This window comes from Acartia tonsa, chromosome 13 (assembly GCF_053477335.1).
Source record: "Acartia tonsa isolate MP-2025a chromosome 13, ASM5347733v1, whole genome shotgun sequence".
Lineage (NCBI taxonomy): Eukaryota > Metazoa > Arthropoda > Copepoda > Calanoida > Acartiidae > Acartia > Acartia tonsa.
In genome coordinates, this window is record NC_137272.1 from 17,706,777 (window position 1) to 17,724,539 (window position 17,763).

Below are 17,763 nucleotides of genomic sequence, written 5' to 3' on the forward strand. Positions count from 1 at the left end.
AGATCTCATTAACGGTTGTGCCTATCGTTTGCAGGGGATTTTATTGCCAAGAAAGGTTTTACTCTAATTCTAGGATAGAAAACAATAATACTTTTGCCCTGTGCAAATTTATATTAAAAATTAAACAAATGTTTGAGGACCTCCACCACCTCATGGATAAAGCCCATTAGTCTTTTTCTAAAGGCCAGAGGCTCAGCAACTTGCAGACACCATTTTTGTCTTCTAGCGAATTGCTTTTGCTCTTTTGCTCTTTTGGCTGTGTTTTATTTCCGACGCTGTTAGTTGATTACAGGATAGAGTTTCATATAGCTCATGAACCATCTTTAATCTTCATACTAAGCGAAATTCGGTTATTTTTTCAGTTAGACTTTAACGTCGCTTTTAACACAACTTTCTTTAAATTATTTAAGACTATTCTGTACAGAAAGACAAGAATAACAAAAAAAGTACGATTTCAATATATATTTGTACTTTTATAAATACAATGCTTAATTTATTACAATCTAACAATAATAATGTTATGAAAAAAATAAGAGGTACTTTTGGGCATGGTCCAAACAATTTATAATTTTATACAAAAATATTGGTTTTAAACTTTTTACAAGAATTTTCATTTTTTTTATTTATATATCTAAATGTGTAAAAAAGATAATTTAAAATCAACTATTTAGATTTTAAATACATACTTGTATAATACATACAGGAAAAAAAATAACTAAACAACTAATTTTTTCAATGAATGCCCTTATTGTAATAAAGAAATATAATATAATGGTTTGTTAATATGGTAAATTAAAAAAATGTCTTTTCCAAAACAAAATGATATTTTACATGAGAGGTGATACATATTTTTATTAATAAACATCAAACATCATTTGAAAGAAATCTGAATTATGGTAATAGTGAAATATATTCTAATCTTAGGAAAGCATAAGTAAAATATAATCTCTTTTTTAAACTTTATATAAAAATATATATTTTTCGTTGAAAAATTATCTAATTAAAAAATTCTTGGCCTAAATGGAAAATATTTTTGGTATTTGTTCAAAAGTTTTCAAATTCAGTTAAAGAAAAATTTGAAAATATTTTAGTTTATTGCATTGACTTTCTTAAAATAATCTGTTTGTGATATTTTCTACAATGAACATAAATTAAAAAAACGCACAGCCATAACTTTTTAAAGTTCAGAATTTCTTTTAAGTTTAAGAAGCTCTCTTTTTTACACATTGCTTCAAAACCAATGTTTAAATATCACTTTTCAATAGAATTCTTAAAATTACAAGAAAGCTCTAAGCACAAGATTACTGCACAGAATGAATACAATTGATTGATTGATTGAGAATGCCGCTGAAGTTTGGCTGAACTGCTGTTTCAAACTTTTGGGCGCCATTTGTTGTTCATTGCTAGAGTCATCATCTGTATTTGATTCCTCTGAAACAGGCTGGTCATTCTGCTGGCTTCCATCAGACTAAAAAGCGAATTTTTAAGAGATGGCCAATCAAAAAAAAAAAAAATGTGAAAATTTATTTTCAAATTGAATATATGGAAAATTTAAGATTTGTTGTCCAAATATTCTAACTTAGCCATACCTTTACACTCATCTTGAATTTTGGATTCAGTTTGTCATCAGCCGCGTCCTTCTCATCATTAAACAGATCAACATCCTCCTCTGTGCTCTCATCCTTGTGTGCTTCATCAGAGCTCATTCTCTCATCATAGTTGGTGTAGGACTTTCCCTTCTTTGGGGTGTAGTAGTCAATTTCTCCTGAGGTCACCTCCATTTCCATTGATGTATATCCTTCATTATCCTTGCCATCATTGTAGTATTTTTTCTTTTCTGTTTCATCATCATTGTTTTCTACTTGTTCTGATTCACTTTCTGAATGTTTGCCATTTATGATTTTGTATGTGACAGATGGTTCATCTGAAGGATCTTCAAGGCTGCTAATGCTCAGTTGAACGGATTCTTTGATAGTGTTTTCATTGGCATCTTTGCTGTCTGTTTTGGCATTTTCTTCAGTAAGTTCACTTTCTTCATCATGAACCTTATTTTCATCAGTTGTTAAATCCAATTCCCCTGCATCTACCAGTTCAACATTAAAGATAGGATTCTCAGATGTGTGCTCCTCAATTTCATGTACCTCTGCAGCATCAGCTGATAATAGTTCATCCTCACTTGTTGTCATCTCTTGGATGTCATGTTCCTCTGTAGGATATTCAGCATCAATAGCTTCAGTGTCAGCAATTGATTCTGTTGCAACTTCTGGTTCTTCAGTGATTACCTCTGGTGTTGTTGTGGCTGCAGGATCTAAATAAAATAAAATTCAAAGATACATCTTATCTTAAATGCCTATTTTTAAAATTAATTTGAATTGATTTATATCTGGTATCTTAATTTTAAAAACTTACAAGTAACGTGAATGTTATGATGAGTTGATTTTGGTTCCAGGAAATGTTCAGCATAACAGATGGCTTCCACATTAATAGCACCCTCACTTGGAGTAAGCATAATACTGCTACTGAACTCTGATTTGAAGCTTTCAGTGTATTCCATTGGTTCACCATCCTTAAGTAAATAAAATTTTGTTAAACAAATAATTTTCCAAATTGAAAAGAAAAGAAAAAATATTTTTTTATAGGAGTCTTAACCAATGTGTACCTGGATAACAGTCCAGGAAAGAACAGGTGCTGGTTTGATTTCAGTAGCAGTGCAAGTAAGCTCTACATCTTTTCCAATTTCAATTTCATCAATACCAGAAACAACAAGCTCCATTGGAGGATCTAAAACAATGCACAAACTTTATTTTAGTTCTCATTAAAAAATTAAAAAAAAACTGTAATTTAACTTTAAAAAAACTTACACAAAATATTGATAGTATGTTCAGTTTCCACAGCAGCCACATCATTTTCAGCTGTGCACTTGAATGTAACTTCTTGGACACCTTCATCAGGTGTAAACTTCACTTGATCAGAATTCTTTACATCCTCAGATAATTCTTTCTCATTGCCATCCTGCGAATATTCAGAAAATAAAAAAGAGGTCAAAGCTAATAGAAAAATATTCTCCTAGAATGTTTTTTTTTCGGATTTTTTACCTGGCTGATAGTCCAAGAAATTGTGGCAGGAGGATTGCTGATACCAGCATGGCAAGTTGCCTCAATATCAGATGCATCAAAGGTCACTTCATCTACAGTTTCAATATGTACTTCAGCTGAACCATCTAAAAATTAACATATTATTTATAAATAATATTTTTTACAGTTATTAATCATTCATATTAGAAAAATGATATAAGACACACTTACATAGAATATCCAGAGTCTTGGATGTAAAGAAAGGAGCAATCATAATTTCATTAGAAGCTGAACATTCAATCATTTTCTCATGTAGTTCTGGGCTAGCCATCAATTCAGCTGTTGCTTCACTTATTCCAGATCCTACAAAATTAAATAAATATTTTTTTTCTGTGCTATTCTTAAGATTTATTAAAAGCTATACTGATGAATTGTTTATTTTACCTAGAACAACGCCATCCATTAGAATATTTACAGTTGGTTTTGGATTGCCACCGGCAGCTTTGCACATAACATTGATAACTTCACCATCCTATAATAAAATCCTTATTGCTCATTAAAGCATCATGCCTTTTTATTTATAACCAACTGAAGATTGTTTTTTAACATGAAACACTGTGTATTGGACTTATCAAATAAAAATAACATGTTTAATTAAACTGTGTTGATCACTCTATGTTATTTTTTATATATTCAGATTTTCATTAATTCTCTTGAAATAAATATAATTTGGTAGATAACTGTTTTCTTCTGCTATAGTTAAGTTTGAAAGTTTATATTTAGTTTATTCTACTTTAAAGAAAAATTAATTAACCTTTGCTGTGATGATATCCAAATTAGTGTCAAAAACAGGTGGCATACAAGGGCCTAGAACAAAAATTGTTAGCTCATTCATTGGAATTACAATTTAAAAAAATGCTTATCCACATAAATTGCTATTATTGAATAAAAATGAGACTATGGCAATTCAAGACATTTCATAATGCAAAATTAATTTAATAGGCAGGAAAGAAATTAAATAAAATATCAGGCAACTCTAAGTTTTTTTGCATGTTAATAATTGCCTAAAACTATCTTACTTTGAATATTGATGGTAGATGTGTTATGGGTAGACATATCCTCACTCATACAAGTAACATCCACTGTATCTACATTCTACAAAAAAGAGACATCAAGGTTGAAATATAAAATGATTTTTTATTAAGATTTTGATTTTGTATGGGAAGAAAAGAAAGGAAGTACATTTATTATATAACCTTCCCAACAAGAGTTTTTTTTATGATTTATAAATGCGGTTAGTAAGATCCTTCGGTACGAGATAGAAAAAAATACCCTAAATAATTTAATAATTTTACCTCAGGTAAAACAAATGATCTCTCAATGGTGGAAATAAATGCTCCAGAATTGGTCTTTTGATGTTCAATAATCTCATCCATTATCTCCATTGACTGAAAATATTACGAGATTATGATATTAGAAAATATAAGAAACCAAAGTGTAGGTTTAAAAATAATACAAAGAGTTGTTATTAAAGGACTTCTAATGTAAAACAATTTGATGCTTTCATTTAAGTGTCCATTCAAAATAAGGGGGTTATTTTTACACCTGAACCCTTGCGGGGAGCCCTAACCCTGGACCTGTGGTGCACTAATCCTATGGGGATACCTCGTACCCAATATAATTAATCTTACCTGGCCTAGCTAAAGTAGTAAACAAACAAACGAAATAATATCAACTTCCCCTTCTTTATCATTATTTTAATATATTTCAGAATAAGGAAAGGGGGGAGGTTTATAGAACTCCACAGGGAACTTTGTGTGAAAGTGCCATTTTATTTTTCCAAAAACTATCGAAAATATTATCAATAATTTACAGATTTGGTAAACTTATTGTATAGTAGCCATGCTACACAAAAATATAGACACAGACAGCCATAATTTAAATTTATATTACCAATCTTTTGTGTATATCTTTTGCTCATAAAACTGTGCATATCGATGTCATGAATATTTTTACTACAATACATTACATTGAACAATACATGTTTCACCTTGCATGCTTTATTTTTTTTTAAATTTTGTTTTGAACTTTTGTTTTTGTTCACCTGAGAAAATTTGAAGAAGATATGTGGTTCTGGGTATCCAGGTTCAGATACACACTGGACTGTGGCAAGCTGACCTGCCTGGCCACTGGGGGGACTATACAGAGTCACTGACTCTGGGGTATCTAAAATCATTATAATTTGCATTATTATTACCCTTGGCTAACATAAAGCTTCCAAATAAACAAAATGATGATTAATACAAGAAAGTACATCTTAAACTCGCATTGACTTATACGCATACTCAAACCTGTATAGAACATTACACAAACATATAAACTTTTGATTTTAATTGAGATAACTTCATTATTAATATCTCAAAATTTAAATTGCTTGTTTTTGGTGCACTACACATGGTTATCATTGTTCTTTAAATGAATCTAATATGTATACAAACAGTTAAATTTTGGAGGGAGGGAAGGGACATTGAGCTGTTTAATACACTAGTCCCCAAAGTTTTATAGCAACGTTTTCTTATTTGTTGGCTTAACCACTTTATTGGATTTTGATTGTAAGTTTATTTAGTTAAGTGTCCAAACGTTTTAACCACTAATTGTAATCTACAAAAGGGGTAATTCGTGTATCATCATTGCGGATGTACATAAATTTATCGGCAATTGCCATATCCTTTTAGATCACTATAAATTTTACTTTACGTTATTCTTTCCACCTTTAGAAATTAAACACTTACATTTAACCATAAGATTGGCATCAGAGGTGGCGGGTTCGACATTGATATAATTTTTGGCATGGCACTCAATGGTTGATCCAAAATGATGCTTTTCAGCTGTAAAGGTGTAGCTGTTCATGAACTCTTGAGATGGGTTCATCTGAAAAAAAAACACATGCAAATTATTTCTAATGACAGTCAATCACAAGAATGAATTATTTAGTGACTTAGACAAAGTTAAAATCGGAATTAAAGATCTTTAATAAAATTTTCAGGATTAACAAGTTTTCTTCAACAGAAGTGAATTCCTAAAAAACTTTTGTCCCACTAAAGTCAGTGAGGCAAACTAAAAATTTAGGGGGGATAATTTGCCTCACTAAAATTTCAGTGGGGCAAACTGATTTTAGTGGGTCATAAGTTTTTTTAAGAATTTAACTAAGAAGTAAAACCTTTCTGTCTACCAAATTTTTTAATTTCTGTACTTTTAAAATTTTACAAAAATAAAAAATAAACAAATGTTTACCTTCACGCCGTCAATAAGGATAGCAATCAAAGGTTCGGGAAATCCGCCAGTGCCTTTGCACAATACAGTTACTTGTTCACCTAGAAAATATAATAAGTAATAATCATTAATAAACCATTCTTATCATAAAAGAATTATACATACAATATTTTAAATTGCTTAGTGCAAGAAAAACTTTAATCAGGTCAAAGTGTGTATTACTTTGGTATCTGTCTATCAATCTAGTAAAAATATCTTTAGTTGAGATAGAGGTGACAAGCCTAAAACCACCTTCGGATTTAAACTTAATAAAGTAGCCTAAAGCCTTTGCTAAGATTCCTTAAAATGGTGAAATGAATTGATTCTAAAGTTAACAAGTTCTGAATGTAAAAACAAAAAACCTTAATATTTAAAAAAATAGGATATTTATGTAGCTTTATATATAAATATCTATCTTTTTGTTAATATATATTTTATATCTATCTATCTATAATTGTACCAGCACAAACTGCAGGTTCCTCTCCAGAAGTGAGATCAAACTCTAGGCCAGACATGGACAGGCTTAGTGTTGGGCTAGAGGCTTCCTCTGAAAAATTAATTAAATTGATATTAGTTAATATATTCAAATAATGGATAAGACATATAAATAGAGATAATTCAAAGAATAAATCTATAGTATAGAAGTATAACCAGACAACTACATGGATACCCCTATTGCAGCCCTTTTTTGTCTGCTAGCAAATTATTCTCTGCTCTTTGTTAGCGACTTGGCAGAGTTAATATTCTTGACGCTATTGGTTGATTTTCAAAAACCCAGATTGTTAGATATGCGATTCCAGATGATCTTAGAGAGACAAACAGATGGACAGATAAATAGTTATATAGATAGACTTACTATGGCATTGAGGAACAGTGTCATTCCATTCTTGTCCATCGCACCAAATCATTTCAGAGCCAACTCTAGAAGCTCCAGAATCACATGAAAACCTAATAAACGTTTATGTATTTAGTACAATTAGTTCTTTGTTTCCATTTGATTTCATAGCATATTGGAAACTTGATCCGTATGCCGTAGGTTCGAACTCACCAAAGAGGATGGAGTAGGAGGTATTATGTAATTGTTGAAAATTGTAAGTTTCTTTGTAGTAAAAGATGTCGTAAATATAGGTATTAACTAAACAGAATTTAGAATAATAAAAACTTATATAGTTTTGTTCTTTTTCAAGTGGCTTTATTTTGTTAAGTAACAGTAACATATAGATCTTACTTAACAGGAAAGCTTTATGTTGGAAGAAAAAAATAATAATACTTTAAATTCTATTTTGTGGTGTTAATACTTACTGAACAATAGCATTGTCTTTAGATTTGACTTGTCCGTATCTAAGCTCACTAACAGCAGACATATCACATCCAGGCCCTAAAATTTATTCAAATATTGATGTTTGATTCGTTGCATATTGATGTAAAAAGTAAGAATATTCTATTGAAAAAAAAAGATTTAAAATTGATAACAAACAAAACTAAATGTTCTTAAATAGTTATTTTTCAGGGAACTTTATGAATAAGACAATGGCCGATAAATTGATGTACATCCCAAATGATGATACACACTATTACCCTTGCTGTAGATTACAATCACTGGTTTTAAAAGTTTAGACACTCAACTTGATGAACCAACCACTAAAATTCAAGAAAGGTCCTCAAAGATGTTAAGCCAACAAATAAGAAACGTTATTGTAAGACTTTCGGGACTAATGTAATATACAGCCCAATGTCCCCTACCTCCCTGGTTATTTTTAGTGAAAATTAGGCTAGACAAACATTTACTGAATAGACAGGAAGAAAAATAAATTTCTTTAATAGCTGTTTACTTTTTTAGACACCTTCTAAGTTTATGAAAACAAATACTTTTAAATGAATAAAAATCTTACAAAAAGGGTAAAGGGTAAAATGTCTGTTGAGGTTTTCAATTCTTCTTTAATTATCATATTTAAAAGATTTGAAGAATTATATTGTTACAAACCCAACTTGGGGCGAAGCCATTTGCGTTGAGCATAACAAAATGCTTACAAAAATCAAAAAATTCTCAATATGTATTTTTTAAAAATCTTCTAAAAATGTTTATTAAGTGTAAAGAGACAAATTATAGGCAATTAGTTAAAGTCAACGATAAAATTTATCAAATTTTAAACTTTGATTGTTTTATGTGATTATTTCATTTGCACATTTTAAAACTTTTAAGCGAAGCAACTGTATATACATATAAATTTTGTTCGTACGTCTAAACATATATAACAGGTCACGAAAAAAACTCTTTCTTCTTTGTTTATTGACGGAATGAATTTAAAAAATATTAAATTTAATAAGCTATTCAACAAAAATGGCTATAGTCCCTTTCGTAATATGTCGTATGCTCACAATAACTTTTCTTTTATTTCTAGACCATGCGATGGGGGGGGGCTCTAACCCTGCGGGGGCTATTGCCTAACTATGCGGGACAATTATCTAACCTAACCTAAAATAACCTATGACAGGCTACTGTGATCGAAAATACGACAAAACGCCCTTTATGAGGTGATGTTACGAAAGGGACTATACTCTAAAAATACTACATGGTCTGTTTCTTTATTTTGTGTGGAAATGCTAATCCTTTTCATACTTAACTGCAAAATTATTTTAAAAGCGTAGCAACTCTATAGCTAAATTCTTGATGAAGTACTTACTTGCACAAATGGGAGGAGTAAAGATATTCCATGAGTCACCATCGCAATAAACACTACCCTCTCCATACCTACATAATCAATTTATTATAAATTAATATGAAATTGTGAAGTATATTAGAGTAATTATATCCATAAAACTTTTATTAAAAGTAGTATGGATTTTTTGTTGGACCGCCAAGATCTCGACAACTACTTACCCTAATGATCCCGAATATTAGGGAAGCTTTAGTCTATTTTGAATTTACGAATAGTTTCAAGCCATTTTTCTGCAAACAATAGATCGGAAAAAGGGTCTGATATATGAAAAATATTCTTTTACAAAACGAATTTATCATTACTTTGATCTTAAACCATATTTTTATGTTCTCTAATAAAGAGAAACACGCAGTGGGCTAAAATAACGATCCAATCCTTCAACGTCCTTTAACCAATCCCGTCCTCTCCTTATGGATTAACAAACTGACCAATAAATGACAGTGAAATAACAACAACTATAAATTACCTAGTGTATCCCTTCTTACACTTGTATCTCCAAACAGCACCTCTGAAAACAACAATAACATTAAAAAATGCTTCAAATAAATGATACTAAAAAAAGGATAAATTTTGTACACAATTTTAATATGATTTATTACAAAATTTTATATTCAAAAGTACCACATAAAGATAAATTTATCCTGATATATAAAGTAGTAAGATATTTTTGTTTGTAGCGAAGGATCTCGCTAACAGCTGAATAGATATGGTTCTCCTCTATAGTGAAGCTACTACTGATAGGTCTTTTTATTGTTTTTAACTCTTTTTGTGAGGGAACTTCTCCCACCCTCAAAAGGGAAATCGCCGCTAGAAAAGTGACACCAATTATTCTTTCTTTTAAAAATTGAGTGCTAGGTACAAATCCTCCCCCATGTCAAGTGCCCATAGAGGCTAGTGTAATGGAAAGAAATAATATTTAAATGTTTATGTTGTTTTCTTTATTTTACCCCTTGTCGAATGAACCAAAAGGAAAAAACGCATAATAAAACTTAAAGACAAGCAAATTAAATAATAAATTCACTGTGTGAAAAAGTCTTTGATACTTCTTGGTTATTTATTGAAATATATTTCGGTGGACCAATTGCACCCTCTTCAGTCTCTTGTAGAAGTGAATCAAGCAATATTAGCTTGGTCGTAAACTTACAGTATGACAGACAGAAACAAATGATTGTAGAGTAGCTTTGCTATATTGTGTTTAGTTGACTTAAACATGACATCATTCAAAAATATATCAATGTTATTTTTTATATATCAAGAATTATTGATTGACTTCATAGAATATTTTTCAACAAATATGTATAATGTAAGTACAGTAATTTTATATATACAAATAATTAGTTATGTAAATTTTACTATTAAAATTATAAAACAAATTAACCACATTTTTATGAAAAGAGGACAGTAAACTGTTATATAGAAGATTACAGAATATTTTGGGCAATATATATATATTAGTATCAATAATAAAAGTTAGAACAATATAAATGTACCCAATCCAGCTTATACCAACAACGAAATTAATAACGATTGAATAAATCACGAAACCTATTCGGGATTTCAGCAGTCGTTGTAGTAAAAGACGACATTTTACCTTCCCCTCAAATATTATTTTAGACTTACTTGGCTTGTTAGCTATACCTTATTCCTGGTATGTACATAAAGGGAGTATGACATAGAACCATATAACATTAACAAACAGACAATATAAAAATATGTGATAAAGTATATTTTTATTGAATACAACCTTTTTATTTCACTGTCTGGAGAATATACCCTAGATTTAAAGTATAATACTCAATCATAAATTTATAAAAACATCTAGAGTTTTATTGAATTAGATAAATCAAGGACAAAACCAATTACCAAATATTCTTCATTTTTAGATTTGACTAATATAATTTAGAGCAGTGGCGTCCCTTTCAAGGGAGGTGTCAACACTCCAATTAAATTCAAAATTGGAAAGTCCTGCCTTCCCCGTTTTCCTCTCCCTAATGGGTTCACACCCCCCTAATGAATTGCTGTTCCCACCACTGATTTAGAATAGTGTACATTTTTGAAAAGTAGCTGCATCTATAAACAATTTAGGATACAACAGGGAGCACTATTTAATTACATACAACTTTTTTGCCTGTCATATCATTCTTTCATAATAAAAATTACAACATTATATTGTACACTAAGATATAAAAAAGGAAGCTGAAGGCTAGCTCAGAACCGGTTCTCATAAAGCTATTATGAACCAGTTTCAATGCCATACAGGAAAAGAGTTTACCTGAATTCTTTGTTCATAACAAGTCTGGAGTGCTTAACTCTTGGCAAAGATCTTCTGTCACATTTTCCAACAGCTGAAAAATAGATTATATTAATACTTTTAAAAGTTGCTTTAAATATTAAGTAGTGAGCTTTTTTTGTTTGTAGCGTAGGATCTGGCTAACCGCTGAACTGATATGGTTCTCCTTTATAGTGAAGCTTTTCAGAGGTCCAGTTGAGGTTTTTCCCTATTTTAGGGGAGGGAAAAATATTTTTTTCACTTTTTCTTTTTAAAACTCATATTGAAAAAGAGGGGCAGGGGCGTCCAAGCTTTTTTTTTTGGGGGGGGTAAAAAATTTTAGGGGGGGGGGTAAAAAATTTTAGGGGGGGGGGGGGTAATTCGTGTTTGGGGGGGGTAAAATGGCGCGCGAAGCGCGCCGAAATTTTTTTTTACCCCCCCCAAAATTTTTACCCCGGGGGTAAAATTTGATTGGGGGGGGGTAATTACCCCCCCTAAAGTCTGTTGGGGGGGGTAAATACTCCCCCCAAATCTGTTGGGGGGAGTAATTACCCCCCCCAAACTAATTTACCCCGGGGGTAAAATTTTTTGGGGGGGGTAATTTAATTATGTAAAAAAAGCACCTACCTAATCTATTAAGTTAATAAGTACTATCCTATAACATAAAGTAGTAAGTAAGGTTTATTTGACTATAGCTTCAGATTTCATTACTTTTAATACTGAGTTCTCCTTTTTAGGAAAGCTTCACATAGATCCCATGATGGTTCCACACTATTATAGGTCAATCCTTTGAGTGGTTTTAGGCTATTTTTCTCCTCCCTTTTTACCCTTTAGAAAACACGAGTTCTTAGATGCTAAGGGCGCCACTACTATTAAAATATATAGTAGTATCTCATTCTTTAGAACATAAAAATACAATAATTAACTCACTAACCAATGAACCAATATGATTATACTTTAAAGTAAAGCGTCTTATAGGTCCTGGTAAGTTTTATAACTAGTTTTGAGACACCCTGACATCCTCCCAAAAGAAATCGCCTATAGAAATTCTTTTTCATTATTTAATGAAATATTTAATTTAGTTAGGTATCTATTTTATGGAATCTTCAGTGCTTTACAATTACATCATAGATCCCCGGGATGGTTTAGGGAAGGGGGGCGGGGATTACTCCCTCCACCCCCCCAAAAAAAAATTTCAGTAAAATTTTTTTTTTAAGAACATTCAATCTGGGGGGGGGTAAATACCCCCCCCCAAAAAAATTTTTTAAAGAACATTTATTTTGGGGGGGGTAAATACCCCCTCCAAAATCGTTGGGGGTGCCTACGGCACCCCCAAGGTAGGGGTAATTCTTTTTTGGGGGGGGTATTGTTCAAAAAATTTTGGGGGTGCCAAATGGCCCATTACCCCCCCCCCCTTGGACGCCTATGGGGGGGGGCTTACCTTTTCCCCTTCCACCTTAAGTGCCCCTAGAGGCTTCTTAGGAGGGGGGGGGGGTGTAGGTGAAAGTTCTGAAGTTTGTAGCAACTTAAAGGTTGTTCGACGGTCTTAAAAACATTGATTGTTTAAACTTTCTTAAATAGTTTTTCAATATAAAACTAAATCATAAAAATATTATCGTAGGTATGTTGCTACGCTATCTCTGGACACAATCACCCAAGTAAAAGAATATCATTTTATTGTTTTAATGTTGACAATAGCTGAATTAATTAACTTTTTCTACTAATTGAATATATTACTTTTAAACTTTTACTTTTGCAAAAATAATGATTTTAATTGCTTATAATTACTTTAAATAAATATGAGGAAAAATGAGGGGTCAAAGATCTTTTTATTCTCAAAATATATAAACAAGTTTCATAATAAAAAAATAATAATAACATGTTCTTAAAATGCAAAATTTATCTATTATAAAACTGTATTGAAGTTTTTAGGAAAATATTATTAATTCTTGCTTTAAACAATATGTATATATTCATATATCAAAACCTAATATAGAATTTTAAAAAGTAAATATAAACATTTCAACGAAGGGGTCAGCTATAATATATAATTATACAGTAAAATGTTTATATTAACTTATCAAATAGAAGACAATAGGGTGTTTATTACACTAGTCCCCAAAGTTTATAAAAACGTTTCCTTATTAGTGGCTTATCAACTTTGGGAACTTTTAAAATTTTGATTAGTTGATTCATTAAGTTGAGTGTTAAAATGTTTCAACAACTAATTTTAATCTAGAGGGGTAATTTTGTGTATAAACATTGTAAATCTACATCAATTTATCGGCCATTGTATTATCCCTTTAGATCCCTGAATAATTCAAATAACAAAGTACATATTTTGTGTTATTTTTTTGTCTAGATCGAAGACATTTCAATTTAGATGTTGACTTTTTTCTGAGTTCAATGTTGACATATTTTGCCAATTTTTAGCATTGTTATTTGATATCTTTCTAATTTTCTTTCTATCTATATATTTCACTATCTATCCAGAGAGAGAGAGAAAGAGAGAGAGAGAGAGGCTTTTGGGCCTTTAGTGAATTTCGATTGGTTGATTCATTAAGATGAGTGTTTGAACGTTTCAACCTCTAATTTTAATCTATTTAATCTACAAAAAGAGTAATTTTGCTTATCATCATTGGAGATGTATATCAACTTATCGGCCAGTGTCTTATCCCTTTAGATCCCTGCTTTTTATTTATCTTTCTATGTATGTTGACATATATTTTGCTAATTTAAAGTCTGCTATTTGATATTTTTAGTCACTATGAGATGTTATTCAACTACGGATGTCCTAATTTTAAGTTGCGAATCAACCTAAATTGTGTTACTTCTAGTTGTTTGTGTTACGTTAAGCAAAAATAGCCTTAAACCATCCCAAGACTTACATTCGAGATTTTAATAGGCAAAACAAACTTTTTTAGAAAGAACTACTGGTTGAGCCGCTGGCATTTAGCAAGTTTTAACATATTTTTTTGGTATAACAATTAAAACTATCACAATCACCCTTAAAAATATAAGAATTATCTTACGCGTATTCATTCGAAACTGATTAATATCTGGTGGATTAGAACCGGTTCTCATCCATACGAATAAAACTATGTTTAGCATCGTATTATATCCAGTTTTCTAAGAATATAAAAATATACAATCACATTTTATATCCGCGTAAAGCTGTTTATAATACGATGCGAGAAATAACTATTCTTGTATAAAGAAATGAAAGACTTTATTTGCAATTATTGCAATAAAACAAATAATTCAAATTGCAGATGAATGTAATTAAAATTAATATCATATCAGACGGTAGACAATCAATAAAAATACTACAGCCTGCAAAATATTCGCGCATTATTTTTTGCGTGCAAAATAGTTAAGATTTTTGCAATCAATTAGTATGTTGAAAGTGAGTGGCCTAAAATTAGGTTAAGGTTACGTGATGCCCCGGGATCTAAAAGGATAAGACAATGAACCATAAAATCCAATGAATAAGAAAACAGAACTGTAAAACTAATGGTATATAATACTCAGTCAAATGTTCCATACCTCCCTGGTTTTGTAAAATTGATGTATAAAGTAATTTATCAAATACTCTGATAAGGTCTAACTGTATATTATTGCACTAACTTCTCTTTACTATAAGAGGGAGGGGGGGGGGGGGATTAGTTTGAATATTGGCTAAAAGATTATCATTATATTAGCTAAAGATTTATCTATCTATAGATATATTTAATAGGTTAACTCACAAACAAAATATGAATTTTACATATTTATTCAGACATTAGATATTGTTTTGAGCATGTTTTCCCGTTTCAGATGTCAATGTAAAACTAAGTATATATTCTATACATATATGTACATGAAACAATTTGTAATGAAAAATAAACTTGTAATTAAATATTTATCTATCTATCTATCTACCTCTCTCTCTCTATGTGCAAGTATGTACCTGTACAGACTGGTGGGGAAGAGCTCCAAACTCCATTCCTGCACTTGGCTTTGCTTGCTCCAACCAGAATAAAACCAGCCTGAAAAAAACTGTATGAAAAAGTTGCATTAGAAATAATAAAAAAAGCTATAGTTCAGCACATGTTCAGCACAGTAAGGGCGTTACTTATAGGCGGTTTCTTATATTTTTCTATCGCAATCAAGTTTTAGATAAAAATGTACTTTGATGCTTATTTTAGGTTAGGTTAAGAAAGGTTAGAAGAGTCCCGCAGGAATAGTACCCTGTTGGGATAAAGCCCTGCACCCCCCAGAAACTCCAAGTAATTTGTTTTCTACAAAAATTTTAATTAAATAAGGGGCGGATGGAGTTTGGTAGTCAAGAAATAGATTTGTGTGAAAGGTGCTTTTTTTTGAACAAGTATATCAAGCTTTAATTTGTAAAATGTAAAAATATTCACGAAGGAAAAAAACAAATAATTACCATATTAGATACACAAGAAGTTTTAACATACTTTGTTTTATAGGAAATTTATTAGCATAACTAAATCCTAAGTGGCAAAACATATTCAATATGTAGCTTAATACAAACAATCTAACATGCTAGAATTAGGTAAAACAGTTGGATGATTAGAGTAAAACAATAGAGGGGGAAGGGGTTAAATTAAGTGTTTGTCCCCATCCTAAGAACCCTCTGCTGTTTCAATTGGGTCTTTGAAATTCAACCAATATCATCCCGAATATTAACACAGCCAAGTCGCTACAAAAGAGCAGAAATCATTTTTCTAGCACACGAAAAAGGTCCCCAACAGGGGGATCCAGGTATTTGTCTGGTTATACATCTATATATTTATAGATTTATTGTTAGATGGCATATTTGATGAACTGACTGACACTAGGTATACCAAAGCTTTACTTATTTAAAGAATTAAAAGTACTTTATATCTTTAAATGATTCATATATACATATAATTATACTGTATATGTTAACAAATATTACTTTTGTAATCATTCAATGCTGCGCTGCTTATAGCCATAATTGTCCTTGTTGCTTTTGCAAAGACTTATTTTAGATAACGCAATCATAATAAAATACAAATTTTATTAAAATCTAACGTTTTAAATTATCATAAATATTTCAGTTTATCAAATAATTCATATTCATAAGCTATAAAATGCATTAAGCTGAAAATAAAAAATGTATTAGTCGATTCCATTAAGCAATTTTTTAAAAGATTGTTGTACTTTATAAACAAGGATTAAAATTACCATTATGAAATTCAATCTTCATGATCAATATGTAATTTACGATTATTTGTAATACTTTTATCATTGTGATCTAAATTTTGCTAGAATTATTACAGATTTATTTTCTACGAAGTAAAATTTGTATTGAAGCTTTATATGTTTTGAAGTAAATTCCTACTAGGATTTAAAGACTTTTGTAAACTTTTTTGCTTTTATATGTTGAATAAATTTCTAAGTAAATTGATGTTGTAATGATTTAATTTTTTTTTGCATTTAAAGAACTAAATTGTTTAAACTTTAGCATTTGTAGAAGTAAAGGATAGGCAAACTAAACAAAATATAATTGGAATAATTGTTTTATATCATACATTTAAATTATTGATTATTAATCTTAATAAGCCAATCCTGATAAATTTATCTTTTTTTATGGGGTGCTGCCACTTTTTTCAAAAATTAATAAGTCCCCAAAGTTGATAAGCCAACGAATAAGAAAACGTTATTATGAAATTTGAGGACTAGTGTAATAAACAGTCCATTGTCCCCTCTCTCTCTCTGATTTGTTCCCTGCAAATTCAAAATTTTAGTAGATTTTCTAACTTCTATATCCATGTAAAAATTTGACATGTAGAATATATTCACGTGTCGACTAAATTAAGTCAAGAAGAAAGAAAACGTTTACAAAACTCTTGCAAAATCAATGTAGCTTTGCAGAAGGAGAGAGAGAAAGGACAATGGGCTGTTTAATTTTATTGCATTAGTCCCCAAAGTTTTAAAATGACGTTTTCTTATTTGTTAGCTTAACAACTGTTTAAATTTTGATTGGTTAAAATATTTAGTTGATTGTTCAAACGTTTCAACCACTAATTTTAATCTACAAAAGGGGTAATTTAGTATCATCATTAGGGATGTACATAAATTTATCGGCCATTGTCTTATCCCTGGTAGCTTTGTTAAAATCAGGCATAAAAATAATGACATCAAGGGCAGTTGAAGCCATAAGTAGCGCAGCATTGAAAGATCCAATTGCCAAGGGGAAAAACAACAGTAAATTGTAAAATTGAAATAATATAGTAGAATTAAATAAATTGTAAATAAAAATTCAAATTACTAAACCTTGCAAGCTAAAGCACTTTTTTGTGATGGAGTGATATACAAACGTACAGAAGGACGAACAGACTTACTCTAGTCATATAGT

The 17,763-nt window shown here is 30.6% G+C and overlaps 2 protein-coding genes across 2 annotated transcripts in view; both read right to left on the reverse strand.

Annotated features, from left to right (window-relative positions):
* Positions 1-10,240, reverse strand: part of LOC145303750 (uncharacterized) — a 101,325-nt gene extending 91,085 nt beyond the window's left edge. The window contains exon 1 of the mRNA XM_080145352.1: positions 10,201-10,240. The gene's annotated coding sequence lies outside the window, so the exon portion shown is untranslated. The remainder of the gene's footprint in view (positions 1-10,200) is intronic.
* The window catches only part of LOC145303749 (uncharacterized), a 38,483-nt gene continuing 21,167 nt past the window's right edge, over positions 448-17,763 (reverse strand). The window contains exons 4-24 of the mRNA XM_080145350.1: positions 15,325-15,403; positions 11,379-11,451; positions 9,573-9,614; positions 9,071-9,138; positions 7,689-7,764; positions 7,243-7,334; positions 6,847-6,933; positions 6,369-6,448; positions 5,867-6,005; positions 5,179-5,300; positions 4,430-4,522; positions 4,154-4,229; positions 3,889-3,941; positions 3,519-3,606; positions 3,306-3,437; positions 3,096-3,220; positions 2,862-3,012; positions 2,660-2,781; positions 2,410-2,566; positions 1,590-2,308; positions 448-1,468 (exon numbers count right to left, since the gene is read on the reverse strand). Of these exons, the coding sequence (XP_080001476.1) occupies positions 1,277-1,468; positions 1,590-2,308; positions 2,410-2,566; positions 2,660-2,781; positions 2,862-3,012; positions 3,096-3,220; positions 3,306-3,437; positions 3,519-3,606; positions 3,889-3,941; positions 4,154-4,229; positions 4,430-4,522; positions 5,179-5,300; positions 5,867-6,005; positions 6,369-6,448; positions 6,847-6,933; positions 7,243-7,334; positions 7,689-7,764; positions 9,071-9,138; positions 9,573-9,614; positions 11,379-11,451; positions 15,325-15,403 (2,766 nt within the window). The 3' untranslated portion in view covers positions 448-1,276. The remainder of the gene's footprint in view (positions 1,469-1,589; positions 2,309-2,409; positions 2,567-2,659; positions 2,782-2,861; positions 3,013-3,095; positions 3,221-3,305; positions 3,438-3,518; positions 3,607-3,888; positions 3,942-4,153; positions 4,230-4,429; positions 4,523-5,178; positions 5,301-5,866; positions 6,006-6,368; positions 6,449-6,846; positions 6,934-7,242; positions 7,335-7,688; positions 7,765-9,070; positions 9,139-9,572; positions 9,615-11,378; positions 11,452-15,324; positions 15,404-17,763) is intronic.